A 16,424-nucleotide genomic window follows, 5' to 3' on the forward strand; every position below is an offset into this window, starting at 1 on the left:
CCAGATCCCAAACGGCTCCTTATTACCCCCAGAGATCTACCCACAAGATCCCGTACAAATGGCTCCTTATTACCCCAGAGATCTACCCACCAGATCCAGTACACGTGGCTCCTTATTACCCCCAGAGATCTATCCACCAGATCACATACACAAAGCTCCTTATTACCCCAGAGATCTACTATCCAGATCCCATACACACAACTCCTTATTATTCCAGAGATCTACCCCCTAGATCCCGTACACACATCTCCGTATTACCCCAGAGATCTATCCACCAGATCCTGTACACATGGCTTCTTATTACCCCAAAGATCTAATATCCAGATCCCGTACACATGGCTCCTTATTACCCCAGAGATCTACCCACCAGATCCCTAAAAGAAACAACAACTTTCTAATATACTTTGGGGGACATTTACCAAAACCGGCATACTAGAACGTCACACAGCTCCTTATTACCCAAGAGATCCACCAGCCAGATCTCATACAAACGGCTCCTTATTACCCCCAGAGATCTACCCACCAGATCCCGTACACAGGGCTCCTTGTTACCCCAGAGATCTACTTACCAGATCCCGTACACGGCTCCCTATTACCCCAGAGATTTACCCGCCAGGTCCTGTACACAAAGCTCCTTATTACCCCATAGATGTACTATCCAGATCCTGTACACACTGCTCCTTTTTACCCCCGGAGATCTACCCACCAGATCCTGTACACACGGCTCCTTATTACCCCCAGAGATCTACCTGCCAGGTCCTGTACTCTTGACCTCTGTGTTCTTATCTTAGGTTTTGTCATTGCAGGTTGCACAAAGTGATCGATAGAAGCGACAGAAGATCCGCTGATCACCCGTCCACCTCCCGCTTCCCACCTGTCAAGGATCCGCTCTATATGCCCCTGCAGCTGCCCACCATGAATTTTCGCAGTCACCGGCTTCTACGCCGCTCTCCTCCACCGCCTCTCTCCAGCAAACCCTCAGCGGTGGGGGGCACCTCCAGCACCGGCCTTTCCAGCCTGGGCAGCATCGCTCAGATCAGCCCCTGCCTCTACCTCTCCAGCGGCAACGCGGCGGGCAGCCGTCAGCTGGTCTACGCCCGCAACGTCACCTGCATCGTGAACGCCACCCTGGAGATTCCCAACTCTAACTGGCCGGATGTAGACTACATCAAGGTGCCGGTACCGGACTTGCCCCATGCCCCTCTGGCCCTTTACTTTGATTCGGTGGCGGACCGTATCCACCAAAACGGGAAAAGGAACGGAAGGACATTAGTCCATTGTGTGGCAGGGGTCAGCCGCTCGGCCACCCTCTGTATCGCCTACCTGATGAAATACCACCGCCTGTCCTTACTGGACGCCCACCAGTGGGTAAAAACCAGGAGGCCGGTGGTCCGACCCAACGCCGGATTCTGGCAGCAGCTCATACAATACGAGAAAAAGCTTTTCGGCAAAAACACGGTGAGGTTGGTGCCGTCTCCGCTAGGACTCATCCCAGATATATACGAGAGGGAAACTCGGAACCTGATCCCTGTCTGGGGCTTCAGATGAGCCGCTCCGGCCGTCACATGGACGGAAAGTGACACCGCTGGTGCTAGTGTATCAGCCCTCAAGAGACACTGAAACCCCTACCCCAATCCTTCAAGGGGCCGGTACAGTCTTCTGTGAGTAAAGGTGGAAACCTCCGCATTACTCGCCATAGTCAAGATCTTTGCCAATCTAAAAATCACAGTAGAGGATTTGTTGCAGTGTATCAAATGTGTAATGTAGCACATCTTTCCTTTGCCAAATCCCTGACTGATGGCTCTAACCTGTAATCGGGAAGTCCGCACTGCGCGGTGTTGCACAATGGGAGCTGTGATTGTAGCAGGCCGGGTAGACTTGATGCAACTGTAATAAAAACTCAGTTCTTTGAAGTATTAGGCCAAGTGCACATTGAAGGTTGTGAGGGCAAGATAAGAGTCTACGGTACAAAACTACAAATTCCCTTCATACCTGGTCTATGGTATTCTGTAGGCTGGATGCAATTGTAGCAAACTCTCAGCTGTGTGAAGTGTTAGGCTAAGTGCCACATATCACAGGAATGGGGTAACCATTGCCCCCGTAGCTCTTGCAAAACTACAATTCCCATGATGCTTTGGCTGCCCAGGCACAGCAGGTTATAGGATATATAGAATTGTAGCAAACCCTCAGCAGTGGGAAGTTTTAGGCCAAGGTCACATGATGGACGCTGTGTTGGGGAGCACTTTGCAGAGTGGATATAACTGTAACGACTCCTCAGCTGTGAGCAGTATCAGGCCCCATAGATGATGTATTAGAGTGGATACAACTGTAACGACCCCTCAGCTGTGAGCAGTATCAGGCCCCATATATGATGTATTAGAGTGGATACAACTGTAACGATCCCTCAGCTGTGAGTAGATTTCTGGGATCCCTACGACTGAACATTCGCAGAGCTGTAGACCTGGGAGGGGTCTCCTGAAGACGCCGACCCCCGCGATGCTACAAGATAGAGTTGACTTTTATTTTTGTGTGCGGTGGTATGATCTATAGCAACGTCCCCTCCGAGCTGCCTCAAAACTACAACTCCCAGCATGCCCTGAGGGTTGTGGCTCTGCCGCAGCTCGGTGCGGACAGCCACTCCTCCATAGGATGTGTATATTTCTGAATAAAAAACATTGAGCAAAAATCTATGTGAAAAAACATTTATTTACAGCAAATATTTAAAAACGGATAAAAGACAGAACGTACGTGGGGAGGAGGGGGGTGTCACATGATCAGTGGTGGGGACAGAACGATGCGCACTATGTGCATTTGCTGTGGTATTAACATTCATGGTCCTCCAGATGTAGCAAAACTACAACTCCCATCATGCACAGCCAAAGCTTTGTCTGTCCAGCCATGATGGAAGTTGTAGTTCTGCATCTGCAATGACATCAGATGAGGCACAGAGCACGCCGGACGTCAAAGTCTGCTTAGGGCATGCTGGGAATTGTGGTGCCATCACTGGTTTTCTTGGCACATTATGGAGACTTCTCCAGTTTGGAGTCCAGTGTCCATTCGATGGGATAGATTAACCCTTCAGTCACTCTCCCCGTCGTCACTGATGATCCCCCTTAAGCTGGACCAGTCCATTGGTCTCTTTTTGCGGGGTGGTCCCTCCTCCCCTTCGGAGTCAGACCCCATGGTTTTCCGGTAGGGGGAGGCTTCATGGGCAGGGGAGGCCTGATAGGGGTTCCAAGTGTTTCGGCGTCTGGGTCGTCCTGGAGGAGAATGGACAAATCGTAACTGCAAAGTAGTGGTGACTGGTGCGAACACTACATCTCCCACAACGCGGCAGAAGTATGAATTCAGCTCTGGGTTTTTAAGACCTGACATCACATCCACTGAACTCTCAAGACCTTTACGGCATTCAGGACTTTGCTTTCTGGCACAGCTCACTGCGTACATTTAGGCCACGTTCACATTCACTGTAAGGTCAGTTTCACGTGAAATGACATGCGGATCCCTTGCCTGTCAATTTCAGTGAGAAGACATACTGGCAGAGGTATTGACGTCCCGCTGTATGCAACAGCCCCCGTAACCCCTGCCGGCCGAGCATACATTATCTGCTCCACACTCCGGCTTGCTTCAGGGGCTCCTGGCATCTGGACGTCCCGCTTAGCCAATCAGTGGCTGCGGCGGGGCAGTGCACTATTGGCTGAGCGTGATGTCCAAACAGGCAAGGGATCCGCAGCGAATCTGTTACGTGTGAAACTGGCCTAAATCCAGTATATTCAATTATTGTAAAAGCTGCAAGAGCAACAGCACGAGGGGCAGAGGAAGAAGACGTAGCTGCATTCCTCCACAGACAGCTCCACCATGGGGCTCAGGTCCATCCAGGTCACTGCTAGAGATGAGCAGGACTCCAGCTGCATTGTGCGGCATTTGATTATCGGTGGCTGAAGTAGTTGGCTGCCGCCCTGGGGAGTTCAGGAAATCACGGATACAGCCTATGGCCTGCAGTGCAGTTTGCCTAAGAGTGCAGCCATGATTTTTTGGAGACGAGTGTAGTGCTCCTTTAAAGCGACTCTGTACCCACAATCTGACCCCCCAAACCACTTGTACCTTCGGATAGCTGATTTTAATCAAAGATCTGTCCTGGGGTCCGTTTGGCAGATGATGCAGTTATTGTCCTAAAAAAATACTTTTAAACTTGATGCCCTGTACCAAACGGGGAGTATCTGTGCCCTAACTTTGCACCACCCCCCCATCCCTCCTCCTCATTAGGAATGCTCCAGGCAGGTTGCCTCCTATTCCCCACCTGTTTACCCGGCACATGGGCTGGATCGTTAGGTGACCTGTGCAATGTTCAGCATGTAGAAAATGTTCCAGTGGCATTACTAATAATAAAGAGGGTGAGGAGGAGGGACGGAGGGGTGGTGCAAAGTTAGGGCACAGATACTCTCGTTTGGCATGGGCTTCAAATTTAAAAGTATTTTTTTAGGACCCCAGGACAGATCTTGGATTAAAAGCAGCTGGGTGGGTGGGGGGGGGGTGGGGGGGTAAGGTGTCACATTGTGGGTACAGAGTCGATTTAAGAGCTCTATCAGCGTACACACAGGAGGAGGGACACTACAGGGTGTGGGGGCCGCTCGCTCTCAGTGCCGCTTCCCCGTAGACTCACCAGCTGTCTCTATGATGTTGCTGGTGTCTAGTTCCGCCAGCTCAGCCGCCTCCTCCCTCTTCAGCCGCACCACCCGGCATTTCTCCAGCGTTGGCTTCCCTGCAGGGAGAGATCAGGATTAGGATCATCAAATGGGCTGCCCCCCAACCCCTGACCCTGCAGAGAGGTCAGGATCATATCATATATAGACTGCCCCCTGACCTTTCACTCCCAGGTCCTCCAGCTCCTTCTTTAGGACCTCCACCATGGACTTCACAGAGCGACAGTCCTGAAACAGCTTCTTGTAGTTGCGTCGGGCTCCGCAGGTCAGGATGTATTTCTTGAGGCGGAGGATAGAGGGGTGCTCCTCCTTAGAGGCGCCCTGTAAGAGGAGGCAGAGGTCTTGTGTGCGGTGTCCTCAGGCTCCCCCCCCCCCCCTGCTGCCTACACAACCCCCCCCCCTGCCACCATCCCCATCCCACACCCCCCCTCCTGCCACCACCCCTCTGCCCCCCCTCCTGCCACCACCTCCATCCTGCCACCCCCCCCCCCCCCCCCCCCCCCGACACCACCCCTCTCCCACCTTACCTGCTTCTTGTTGCCCTTCTCTTTAGAGGCCGGTTCCTCGGAGGAATCGCTGTCTCCTCCATCTTTCTCTTGCTGCTTCTTGGCTCCTCCCTCGTCGCTCTCCTGAGAGTCACTTTCCTCTAAGGCAGTCTTCTTGTCCTTACCTCCTTTGCCGGCTGTCTCTTTACTCTCACTGGCTGCCTTCTTGGGCTTCTTTGCAGTCTTTTCCTTATTACTGTCTATACTCATATCACTCTCGTCCTCCTCACTCTCGCTCTTTTTACTGTGATGTTTCTTGTCCTGGTTACGATCATTCTCTGGCTCTCTCTTTCCTGCATTCTCTTCCTCATCACTCTCGCTATTACTGTCTTTTTCGGAGGCTGCACTCTCTTCTGTGTCTTCTTTTGAGGTCTTTGTCTTTTGAGCACTCCCTTTTTTAAGAGTCTTCTTCAGTGACGCTCTCTTACCTGCGCTCTTTTCCTCTTCACTATCACTGTCTTCCTCTGACAACACACTCTCCTCACTATCACTTCTATCGTTCTTAGCGGCCTTCTTAGGCACTCTCTTTCCTGCACTCTCTTCCTCCTCCTCACTATCACTGTCTTTCTGTGTTGTCTTCTTAGGCGCTCTCTTTCCTTTACTCTCTTCCTCCTCCTCACCATCACTGTCTTTCCGAGTAACCACCTTCTTGGGCGCTCTCTTTCCTCCACTCTCTTCCTCACTATCACTGTCTTTCCGAGTAACCTTCTTGGGTGCTCTCGTTCCTCCACTCTCTTTCTGTGTGGTCTTTTTGGGCGCTCTCTTTCCTGCACTCTCTTCCTCCTCCTCACTATCACTGTCTTTCTGTGTGGTCTTTTTGGGCGCTCTCTTTCCTGCACTCTCTTCCTCCTCCTCACTGTCACTGCCTTTCTTAGCTGCCTTCTTTTTAGGCACTCTCTTTCCTGCACTCTCTTCCTCCTCACTGTCCCTGCCTTTCTTAGCTGCCTTTTTCTTGGGCGCTCTCTCTCCTGCACTCTCTTCCTCCTCCTCTCTATCACTGTCTTTCCGAGTAACCTTCTTCTTGGGCGCTCTCTTTCCTTCACTCTCTTCCTCACTATCACTGTCTTTCTGTGTGGCCTTCTTCTTGGGCGCTGTCTTTCCTGCACTCTCTTCCTCCTCACTATCACTGTTACTGTCTTTCTTAGCTGCCTTTTTCTTGGGCGCTCTCTTTTCTGCACTCTCTTCCTTCTTGGACACTCTCTTCACCTTGCCTTGCGGTCTGTTCCCAGCTTTTCCTGTCTTTTTCATGGGCCCGTCTACTTCTCCGTCACTCTCGCTGTCAGTCTTGTTTTTCGGAGCTTTCTTTACAGCCATGGCTTTCTTATTTCCACCCTTGGCGGCACTCTCTTTCTTGTGTTTGGGCTCGGTCACTTCCACCTCACTGTCTGACTCTTGGGGTCTCTTACTTGTGGTGGTCTCATCTTCACTGGACTCGGAGGCGCTCTTTTGCTTTGTGGCAGTCACTTTCTTCTGGTCTTTGATCTCTGTCTCTTCCTCTGAGCTGTCTCGGACTCTCTCTTTGCCTCTTTTGGGTGTGGTCTTCTCTTTCCTCTTAGATCCATCTCTTTTTATAGGGGTCTTGGATCCTGGGGCCTCGGGGGAGCTCCCGGACAGTCTCTTGCCATCTCTTTGTTCAATCCCAGAATCCTCTTCAGACTCATTATCTGTGGGAGAAGCAGTCTCTCAGTGAGTGTGCTCATCCTGATCCCCCTGGTGCAGGAACAGAATGCCAGGCCTCCAGTGAGCACTGACACAGGCGGATGAGGAGGTGGGTGTGTGGGCGCCACTATGGCGGCATCTGCTGCTGCAGGAGGTATTATTAGCCGCTCACTGTTATTAGCCGCCATCCTGCTCCAGTAATGAGCGGTTATTATAGCAGCAGCGTGACGTAATAAGGAGACGCATCACCAGGCGGAGTAATGGAGGAACATTAACCCTTCACTTCCCTGCAGCCGATCACTATACAACCTGACCTCAGTACTACAATACTGCCCCCAGTGGTCTCCACCAGTACCTGTGACCCCTCCAATACTGCCCCCCTGTGGTCTCCACCAGTACCTGTGACCCCTCCAATACTGCCCCCCTGTGGTCTCCACCAGTACCTGTGACCCCTCCAATACTGCCCCCCTGTGGTCTCCACCAGTACCTGTGACCCCTCCAATACTGCCCCCTGTGGTCTCCACCAGTACCTGTGACCCCTCCAATACTGCCCCCCTGTGGTCTCCACCAGTACCTGTGACCCCTCCAATACTGCCCCCCTGTGGTCTCCACCAGTACCTGTGACCCCTCCAATACTGCCTCCCTGTGGTCTCCACCAGTACCTGTGACCCCTCCAATACTGCCCCTCTGTGGTCTCCACCAGTACCTGTGACCCCTCCAATACTGCCCCCCTGTGGTCTCCACTGTGACCCCTCCAATACTGCCCCCTGTGGTCTCCACTGTGACCCCTCCAATACTGCCCCCTGTGGTCTCCACCGTGACCCCTCCAATACTGCCCCCTGTGGTCTCCACCGTGACCCCTCCAATACTGCCTCCTGTGGTCTCCACTGTGACCCCTCCAATACTGCCCCCTGCGGTCTCCACTGTGACCCCCTCCAATACTGCCCCCTGTGGTCTCCACTGTGACCTCTCCAATACTGCCCCCTGTGGTCTCCACCAGTACCCGTGACCCCTCCAATACTGCCCCCCTGCGGTCTCCACTGTGACCCCTCCAATACTGCCCCCTGTGGTCTCCACTGTGACCCCTCCAATACTGCCCCCTGTGGTCTCCACTGTGACCCCTCCAATACTGCCCCCTGTGGTCTCCACTGTGACCCCTCCAATACTGCCCCCTGTGGTCTCCACTGTGACCCCTCCAATACTGCCCCCTGTGGTCTCCACTGTGACCTCTCCAATACTGCCCCCTGTGGTCTCCACCAGTACCCGTGACCCCTCCAATACTGCCCCCCTGCGGTCTCCACTGTGACCCCTCCAATACTGCCCCCTGTGGTCTCCACTGTGACCCCTCCAATACTGCCCCCTGTGGTCTCCACTGTGACCCCTCCAATACTGCCCCCTGTGGTCTCCACTGTGACCCCTCCAATACTGCCCCCTGTGGTCTCCACTGTGACCCCTCCAATACTGCCCCCTGTGGTCTCCACTGTGACCCCTCCAATACTGCCCCCTGTGGTCTCCACTGTGACCCCTCCAATACTGCCCCCTGTGGTCTCCACTGTGACCCCTCCAATACTGCCCCCTGTGGTCTCCACCGTGACCCCTCCAATACTGCCTCCTGTGGTCTCCACTGTGACCCCTCCAATACTGCCCCCTGCGGTCTCCACTGTGACCCCCTCCAATACTGCCCCCTGTGGTCTCCACTGTGACCTCTCCAATACTGCCCCCTGTGGTCTCCACCAGTACCCGTGACCCCTCCAATACTGCCCCCCCTGCGGTCTCCACTGTGACCCCTCCAATACTGCCCCCTGTGGTCTCCACTGTGACCCCTCCAATACTGCCCCCTGTGGTCTCCACTGTGACCCCTCCAATACTGCCCCCTGTGGTCTCCACTGTGACCCCTCCAATACTGCCCCCTGTGGTCTCCACTGTGACCCCTCCAATACTGCCCCCTGTGGTCTCCACTGTGACCTCTCCAATACTGCCCCCTGTGGTCTCCACCAGTACCCGTGACCCCTCCAATACTGCCCCCCTGCGGTCTCCACTGTGACCCCTCCAATACTGCCCCCTGTGGTCTCCACTGTGACCCCTCCAATACTGCCCCCTGTGGTCTCCACTGTGACCCCTCCAATACTGCCCCCTGTGGTCTCCACTGTGACCCCTCCAATACTGCCCCCTGTGGTCTCCACTGTGACCCCTCCAATACTGCCCCCTGTGGTCTCCACTGTGACCCCTCCAATACTGCCCCCTGTGGTCTCCACTGTGACCCCTCCAATACTGCCCCCTGTGGTCTCCACTGTGACCCCTCCAATACTGCCCCCTGTGGTCTCCACTGTGACCCCTCCAATACTGCCCCCTGTGGTCTCCACTGTGACCCCTCCAATACTGCCCCCTGTGGTCTCCACTGTGACCCCTCCAATACTGCCCCCTGTGGTCTCCACTGTGACCCCTCCAATACTGCCCCCTGTGGTCTCCACTGTGACCCCTCCAATACTGCCCCCTGTAGTCTCCACTGTGACCCCTCCAATACTGCCCCCTGTGGTCTCCACTGTGACCCCTCCAATACTGCCCCCTGTGGTCTCCACTGTGACCCCTCCAATACTGCCCCCTGTGGTCTCCACTGTGACCCCTCCAATACTGCCCCCTGTGGTCTCCACTGTGACCCCTCCAATACTGCCCCCTGTGGTCTCCACTGTGACCCCTCCAATACTGCCCCCTGTGGTCTCCACTGTGACCCCTCCAATACTGCCCCCTGTGGTCTCCACTGTGACCCCTCCAATACTGCCCCCTGTGGTCTCCACTGTGACCCCTCCAATACTGCCCCCTGTGGTCTCCACTGTGACCCCTCCAATACTGCCCCCTGTGGTCTCCACTGTGACCCCTCCAATACTGCCCCCTGTGGTCTCCACTGTGACCCCTCCAATACTGCCCCCTGTGGTCTCCACTGTGACCCCTCCAATACTGCCCCCTGTGGTCTCCACTGTGACCCCTCCAATACTGCCCCCTGTGGTCTCCACTGTGACCCCTCCAATACTGCCCCCTGTGGTCTCCACTGTGACCCCTCCAATACTGCCCCCTGTGGTCTCCACTGTGACCCCTCCAATACTGCCCCCTGTGGTCTCCACTGTGACCCCTCCAATACTGCCCCCTGTAGTCTCCACTGTGACCCCTCCAATACTGCCCCCTGTGGTCTCCACTGTGACCCCTCCAATACTGCCCCCTGTGGTCTCCACTGTGACCCCTCCAATACTGCCCCCTGTGGTCTCCACCAGTACCTGTGACCCCTCCAATTCTGGCCCCTGTGGTCTCCACTAATAACTGATCTGAGAGTTAACTGTATCCCACTGACGTCACATGACCAGTCAGGTGATCACCTCTATAGGTCAGCGGTCACTTACCGTTTAGCGGCTTGCGTCTCTTCCCCAGGGGCTCCTTACTCCCCTCGTCGCTGTCCTGGCGCCCCCTCTTCTGCACCTTGATGATGAGGGGCTCGTCATCACTCACGTCCTCCTCCTGGAAGAGGCCACACAGGAAAGGGTTAACAGCGAGGCAGGACCACCATGGGGAGAGGGGGGCAGCACAGCCAGAATGCTGCAGGCTGGGGCAGGTGCTGCAATGGCAGCTGGTTTCATCCGGCTCTCCCGGGATCAAGTGGACAGTATGGTGGTACAGCCAGGCCCTGCCCCCTCACCTGCATCCTGAGAAGCTCCTCCTCCACAATCTTCTTCAGGATCTGACGCTCTTGTAAGGACAGTGCCGGGCGACCACAGTGAGCAAGGAACCGGGAGCGAACCGAGGACTGAGACAGCACACTGCAGGGGAGACAGAGGAGGACAGGTCATGTGTGACTCCACCCAGGAACAACAGACCCCCACCCCGCCAACAGGCTCCACCCAGGGACATCAGACCCAACCCCGCCAACAGGCTCCACCCAGGGACATCAGACCCCACCCCGCCAACAGGCTCCACCCAGGGACATCAGACCCCCCTACGACATCACACCCCCTGCAACAGGCTTTATAGTGATGTCATTATGCATTACACAATACAGGCTACTTAGTGACGACATACACTTCTTACATACAATAAAAGCCGCACACAGTGATGTCACACACCTCAGTATATGACCTCATACAATACTGGCTCGGCAGGATGAGGTCATATACTCCTGTAAGAAGAATTACATCATACAAAAAGCTCTCCATAGTGATGTCACAGCCCTGTATGACATCAAACGGGAGGATGTCAAACACCCCAGTACCTCTGATGAGGTCATGGCGTGGAGCACCTGATCTGGGGTGTATGACATCATACATACTGTCCTTACAGTGATGTCACACTTGCGCATATACCATGACTTATATGTGGACAGTAATGTCACATACCTCAGGCTGTCATACACCATCATACAGTGATGTCATAACCTAACAAGCACTGCAGCCAGCAAGCACAATGATGTCACCCACACAGTAAAGGCTCTGCAGTGATGTCACACCTCAGGGTATATCATCATACAGTGAAGTCACACAAACAGATTCAGTGCATATGATGATGTCATAGTGAGCATCTGGTTGGGGACATTATAGAGAGAAGGTGTGTACAGAGAGCTCATGCTGCTGGGCCTTTTTCAGGGCCTGGCCTGGTGGCCAGGACCCATTTGCGGGATTATTCGTATGAGAGACTATCTTACTCTACCAGTGATCTTATTGCTAGCCAGCTAGCCCAGTACCTCACAGCGAGGCTGGGGTGAAAGGCGGGACAATCCCTATCCACGCTGGGCGGCATTTTCAAAGTTGTTGATGATGATCATCCTAGGACAGTAGCTATGTACTAAGAACCTATTGCCGAGAATTCCATTGCAAGTGCTAGGTTTCCTAAGGGGTCACCCTGACGGCTAGATTCTCCTACTAAGTGGGCCTACGTCCCTGGTCTGGTATTACTCTGTGCCCACAAGATAGCTTAGGCGGACATTCATTCCTATGGACGTAGGACTCTTCTTCTCACTACCCCCCAGTTGAGAACCCTAGGGTCTGGATAGGACCCCTAACCTCTAACCAGCAGCCAACTGTCACCACCGTTAAGCCAGCTAAAAAGTTTAATTTGGTCACACTACTAAAGTAAAGTCTATTCCAGTATATAGTATCCACCAGCTGTGCCCGTATACAGTATCTTGCACGTAAGCTTTCTACAGGCTAGCAGCTGCTACAGGTGACTTATAAAAGGGTGTGCACTTTTAACAGCAGCTCTGGCAGCCTGGAGGAAGTTTTATAAAGACACAGTTTAATACTGTGGGCGGGGCATGCGCAAAGCACAAGAGGCACTAACAGGTCTGCTGCTTAGCGTGCAGCACATAAAAGGCCATGTGCTTGAGTTCATTGTTTTCCAACTTGCTATTTCTGTTTGTCTTTTTCAGGTCATTCCTGCTTGGACTGAATTAGAAATTTTGCATCTTGCCAAAAGATTTCAGAAGATCACAAGGAGGAGGAGGGGTTCTCTGGTCTGTAAGGGTTGTAGAAATCCTGACAGAACCAGGGCCAGCAATCTTGGGTGGGGGTAGCAGGTAGACTGTGCCTGGGCCACTCTGTCCCCACCTCCACCACGCTGACCCAGTGTGGTCAGTTCCTGGCCACAAATGCTTGTGGTCAAATGGACCTTCGTGCTAACCGCGTAACTCAGGTCCCACCTGATGTTACAGCACACGGATAGGGACAAAATAGTGAGGTGCTGCGGCTGCCATCAGGTCGCGGAGGACTTCAGTCTCCACTGCCTGAGTTCATTGTTTTTCATCTTGTTAATTGTTTCTTTTTCAGGTCATTCGTGGTTGGGAGGAAGGAGGGTCAGAGTGAGGTTCCTGCAGTCCAGACTCTTGGCTATTGACGAGACTAGACTGTGTAGATGACCTGGGTGGTGCACAAGTGAATGGAAGCGTTATCTATCCATTTTACCTCCTGTTTCGGCAACAACAGCGGTGTACCCCCCCCCCCCCCCCACGCTTTACTGTCATAAAGCCAGGGATGCCGGATGAGTGCAAAAAGAGCCCCACCCTCGATGTTCAGAGAGTTTGTATATTTGCATGGGGGCAGGGCTAGAAGGGGCATGGTTAGCAGGGGGCCCACAATTTCTGAACAGCCTGGGGCCCATGGTACCCCTAATCCACCCCTGTTGCTAATTGTTTCTCTTTACGACTTTTTCAGGTTACTTGTGCTTGGACTGTTATCAGAGCCCCTACTCAACTTGGAACGGCACAATACGCAAACCGCCCTCAATTGGACTGTAAAAATTCAATCTCAGCAATCACCATAATGCTTCATAATTTTTATCGTAGAAAAAAAATCCACCACAAAATACAACAGCAACAGGACGTTTCGGCATCAGGCCTTTCTCAACTGTTGAGATTGAACTTACACAGAAGTGCCGTCTTAAAGACTTTACTACTTTCCCCATGGACTGTCCTCTGTCTCCGGCCCCCCCACTGCCTCTCCCCATGGACTGTCCTCTGTCTCCGGCCCCCCCACTGCCTCTCCCCATGGACTGTCCTCTGTCTCCGGCCCCCCCCACTGCCTCTCCCCATGGACTGTCCTCTGTCTCCGGCCCCCCCACTGCCTCTCCCCATGGACTGTCCTCTGTCTCCGGCCCCCCCACTGCCTCTCCCCATGGACTGTCCTCTGTCTCCGGCCCCCCCACTGCCTCTCCCCATGGACTGTCCTCTGTCTCCGGCCCCCCCACTGCCTCTCCCCATGGACTGTCCTCTGTCTCCGGCCCCCCCACTGCCTCTCCCCATGGACTGTCCTCTGTCTCCGGCCCCCCCACTGCCTCTCCCCATGGACTGTCCTCTGTCTCCGGCCCCCCCACTGTCTCTCCCCATGGACTGTCCTCTGTCTCCGGCCCCCCCACTGCCTCTCCCCATGGACTGTCCTCTGTCTCCGGCCCCCCCACTGCCTCTCCCCATGGACTGTCCTCTGTCTCCGGCCCCCCCCACTGTCTCTCCCCATGGACTGTCCTCTGTCTCCGGCCCCCCCACTACCTCTCCCCATGGACTGTCCTCTGTCTCCGGCCCCCCCACTGCCTCTCCCCATGGACTGTCCTCTGTCTCCGGCCCCCCCACTGCCTCTCCCCATGGACTGTCCTCTGTCTCCGGCCCCCCCACTGTCTCTCCCCATGGACTGTCCTCTGTCTCCGGCCCCCCCCACTGCCTCTCCCCATGGACTGTCCTCTGTCTCCGGCCCCCCCACTGCCTCTCCCCATGGACTGTCCTCTGTCTCCGGCCCCCCCACTGCCTCTCCCCATGGACTGTCCTCTGTCTCCGGCCACCCCACTGCCTCTCCCTGCCTTTTGTGGTGCTACGCATGTCTCAACATCCCCACAGCTTTAACTGCTAGACATGACTCCGAACAGGTAGGGTCACTCACTGTCACAAGACAATTTTAAAGAGGACGTGTCTGACCACATAACACACACACTAACACACTATGACAGTTAGGGGTGGGTGCTGTTTGATTTTCCCCTTGCCTGCGCCATCTGCGGTTGTCATAGGCAACGTGATTTAAAGGGGTGCATGAAAATATTTCTTTTGCTTAAGATCTGGCTTTCTGTCCATGCTAAGGTGGAGGAAAGAAGGTTTCCTGGTGTTTTTTTCAACTTTACATAGAAGTTATATAGTGTTTGGAGTGTATAGCTGAGAGGCTGTGATAGTGGCGTAATACTGTGTCTTGGGTGTGTTAGATGCAGCCTGGCATGCTTCCCTGCTGTCCCAGTGGCATCCAGAGGTGTTGGCATCCTTTCCTGAGGTGTCATGGTGGACTTGGTGACCTCCAAGTGGTTGAATTTTGATTTTCTCCAAGTGGTTGAATTTTGATTTTCAAGTGTCGAGCATTTTTCTCCCATAGACTTTAATGGGATCCGATAGAATAGTTGAGTATTGGCTTCTACTCGACTCGATATTCGAAAATACAAATATTTCACTACTCGCTAATCTCTATACTGCACTATACCTGTCCTACAACCGAGACGGTGTGTCAGTGTATCCAGGGGGGCACTACCACTCCTGACCCCTGTGACAAGTGCCCCAGCGGTACACCGCCACCACTTCCTCCTCCTCACCCCAGCGGTACACCGCCACCACTTCCTCCTCCTCACCCCAGCGGTACACCGCCACCACTTCCTCCTCCTCACCCCAGCGGTACACCGCCACCACTTCCTCCTCCTCACCCCAGCGGTACACCGCCACCACTTCCTCCTCCTCACCCCAGCGGTACACCGCCACCACTTCCTCCTCCTCACCCCAGCGGTACACCTCCTCCTCCTCCTCACCCCAGCGGTACACCTCCTCCTCCTCACCCCAGCGGTACACCGCCACTACCTCCTCCTCACCCCAGCGGTACACCACCACTTCCTCCTCCTCACCCCAGCGGTACACCGCCACCTCCTCCTCACCCCAGCGGTACACCACCACCTCTACACCCCCCCCCCCCTCCCCTCTCTCCACCGGTACACCACCTCCCCCCAGCGGTACACCACCACCTCCCCCCACCGGTACACCACCACCTCCCCCCACCGGTACACCACCCCCCCCTCCCTCCCTCCGCCCACCGGTACACCACCCCCCCTCCCTCCCTCCCTCCGCCCACCGGTACACCACCCCCCCTCCCTCCCTCCCTCCGCCCACCGGTACACCACCCCCCCTCCGGTACACCACCCCCCCCTCCCTCCCTCCGATACACCACCCCCCCTCCCTCCCTCCGCCCACCGGTACACCACCACCACCACCACCTCCCCCCACCGATACACCACCACCAACCCCCCCCCCGCCCCTCCCTCCGCCCACCGGTACACCACCCCCCCTCCCTCCCTCCGGTACACCACCCCCCCTCCCTCCCTCCGGTACACCACCCCCCCTCCCTCCCTCCGCCCACCGGTACACCACCCCCCCTCCCTCCGCCCACCGGTACACCACCACCACCCCTCCCTCCCTCCCTCCCTTGATACACCACCACCAACCCCCCCCCCCCCCGCCCCTCCCTCCGCCCACCGGTACACCACCTCCCCTCCCCCCACCTCACTCTGCTAATTCACTATCTAACAACCCCCGGGTCACTGCACATACAGATAGAGGCGAATATGTAAATAACAATGGCTGGTGACGTCACTGACACTGAGCCCACAGCACAGTGATATGTGATGTCAGAACATGGCGCCATACGCCTCACGTTAGTGCCGTCATACCCCATAGACGAGCTCCTGGGTGAGGAGGATGACGTCACCCGCTGTGTGCCTCACCTGAGGTCCGGGCTCTGCTGGAACAGCCCCCGGGTGAAGAGCCGCATCTCCTTCTCCACATCTCCCGCCATGTTTAAACCAACACCTCCGGGATACAGGCCCCGCCCACCGGCCGCTCATTGGTCCGGTCCATCCTAGAGGCTGCTGATTGGTGGGCTACAAACTCAAGGATTCTGATTAGAAGACGCGTGACTCCGCCCACACGTCATTTCAGCCGCCGCCATTTTATCGGAGTTTTTGCGCACAA

The 16,424-nt window shown here is 55.0% G+C and overlaps 2 protein-coding genes across 6 annotated transcripts in view; one reads left to right on the top strand and one right to left on the bottom strand.

Moving 5' to 3' along the window:
• DUSP14 (dual specificity phosphatase 14) overlaps positions 1 to 2,676 on the top strand; it is a 20,358-nt gene extending 17,682 nt beyond the window's left edge. For all 5 annotated transcript variants that reach the window (XM_069984574.1, XM_069984573.1, XM_069984576.1 and 2 more), the window contains one exon: positions 807 to 2,676. In XM_069984574.1, the coding sequence (XP_069840675.1) occupies positions 895 to 1,548 (654 nt within the window). In that variant the 5' untranslated portion in view covers positions 807 to 894 and the 3' untranslated portion in view covers positions 1,549 to 2,676. The remainder of the gene's footprint in view (positions 1 to 806) is intronic.
• A 10-nt stretch (positions 2,677 to 2,686) lies between these two features.
• HIRIP3 (HIRA interacting protein 3) lies at positions 2,687 to 16,419 on the bottom strand. The gene is made up of 7 exons (XM_069984579.1): positions 16,178 to 16,419; positions 10,593 to 10,713; positions 10,300 to 10,414; positions 5,231 to 6,912; positions 4,865 to 5,024; positions 4,664 to 4,762; positions 2,687 to 3,260 (listed from the first exon to the last, which is right to left on the bottom strand). The coding sequence occupies exons 1-7, from the start codon at positions 16,246 to 16,248 to the stop codon at positions 3,079 to 3,081; spliced, it is 2,430 nt and encodes an 809-aa protein (XP_069840680.1). The 5' UTR covers positions 16,249 to 16,419; the 3' UTR covers positions 2,687 to 3,078.
• Between the last annotated feature and the right edge of the window lie 5 nt (positions 16,420 to 16,424).

Source organism: Dendropsophus ebraccatus, chromosome 9 (assembly GCF_027789765.1).
Source record: "Dendropsophus ebraccatus isolate aDenEbr1 chromosome 9, aDenEbr1.pat, whole genome shotgun sequence".
Classification (NCBI taxonomy): domain Eukaryota; kingdom Metazoa; phylum Chordata; class Amphibia; order Anura; family Hylidae; genus Dendropsophus; species Dendropsophus ebraccatus.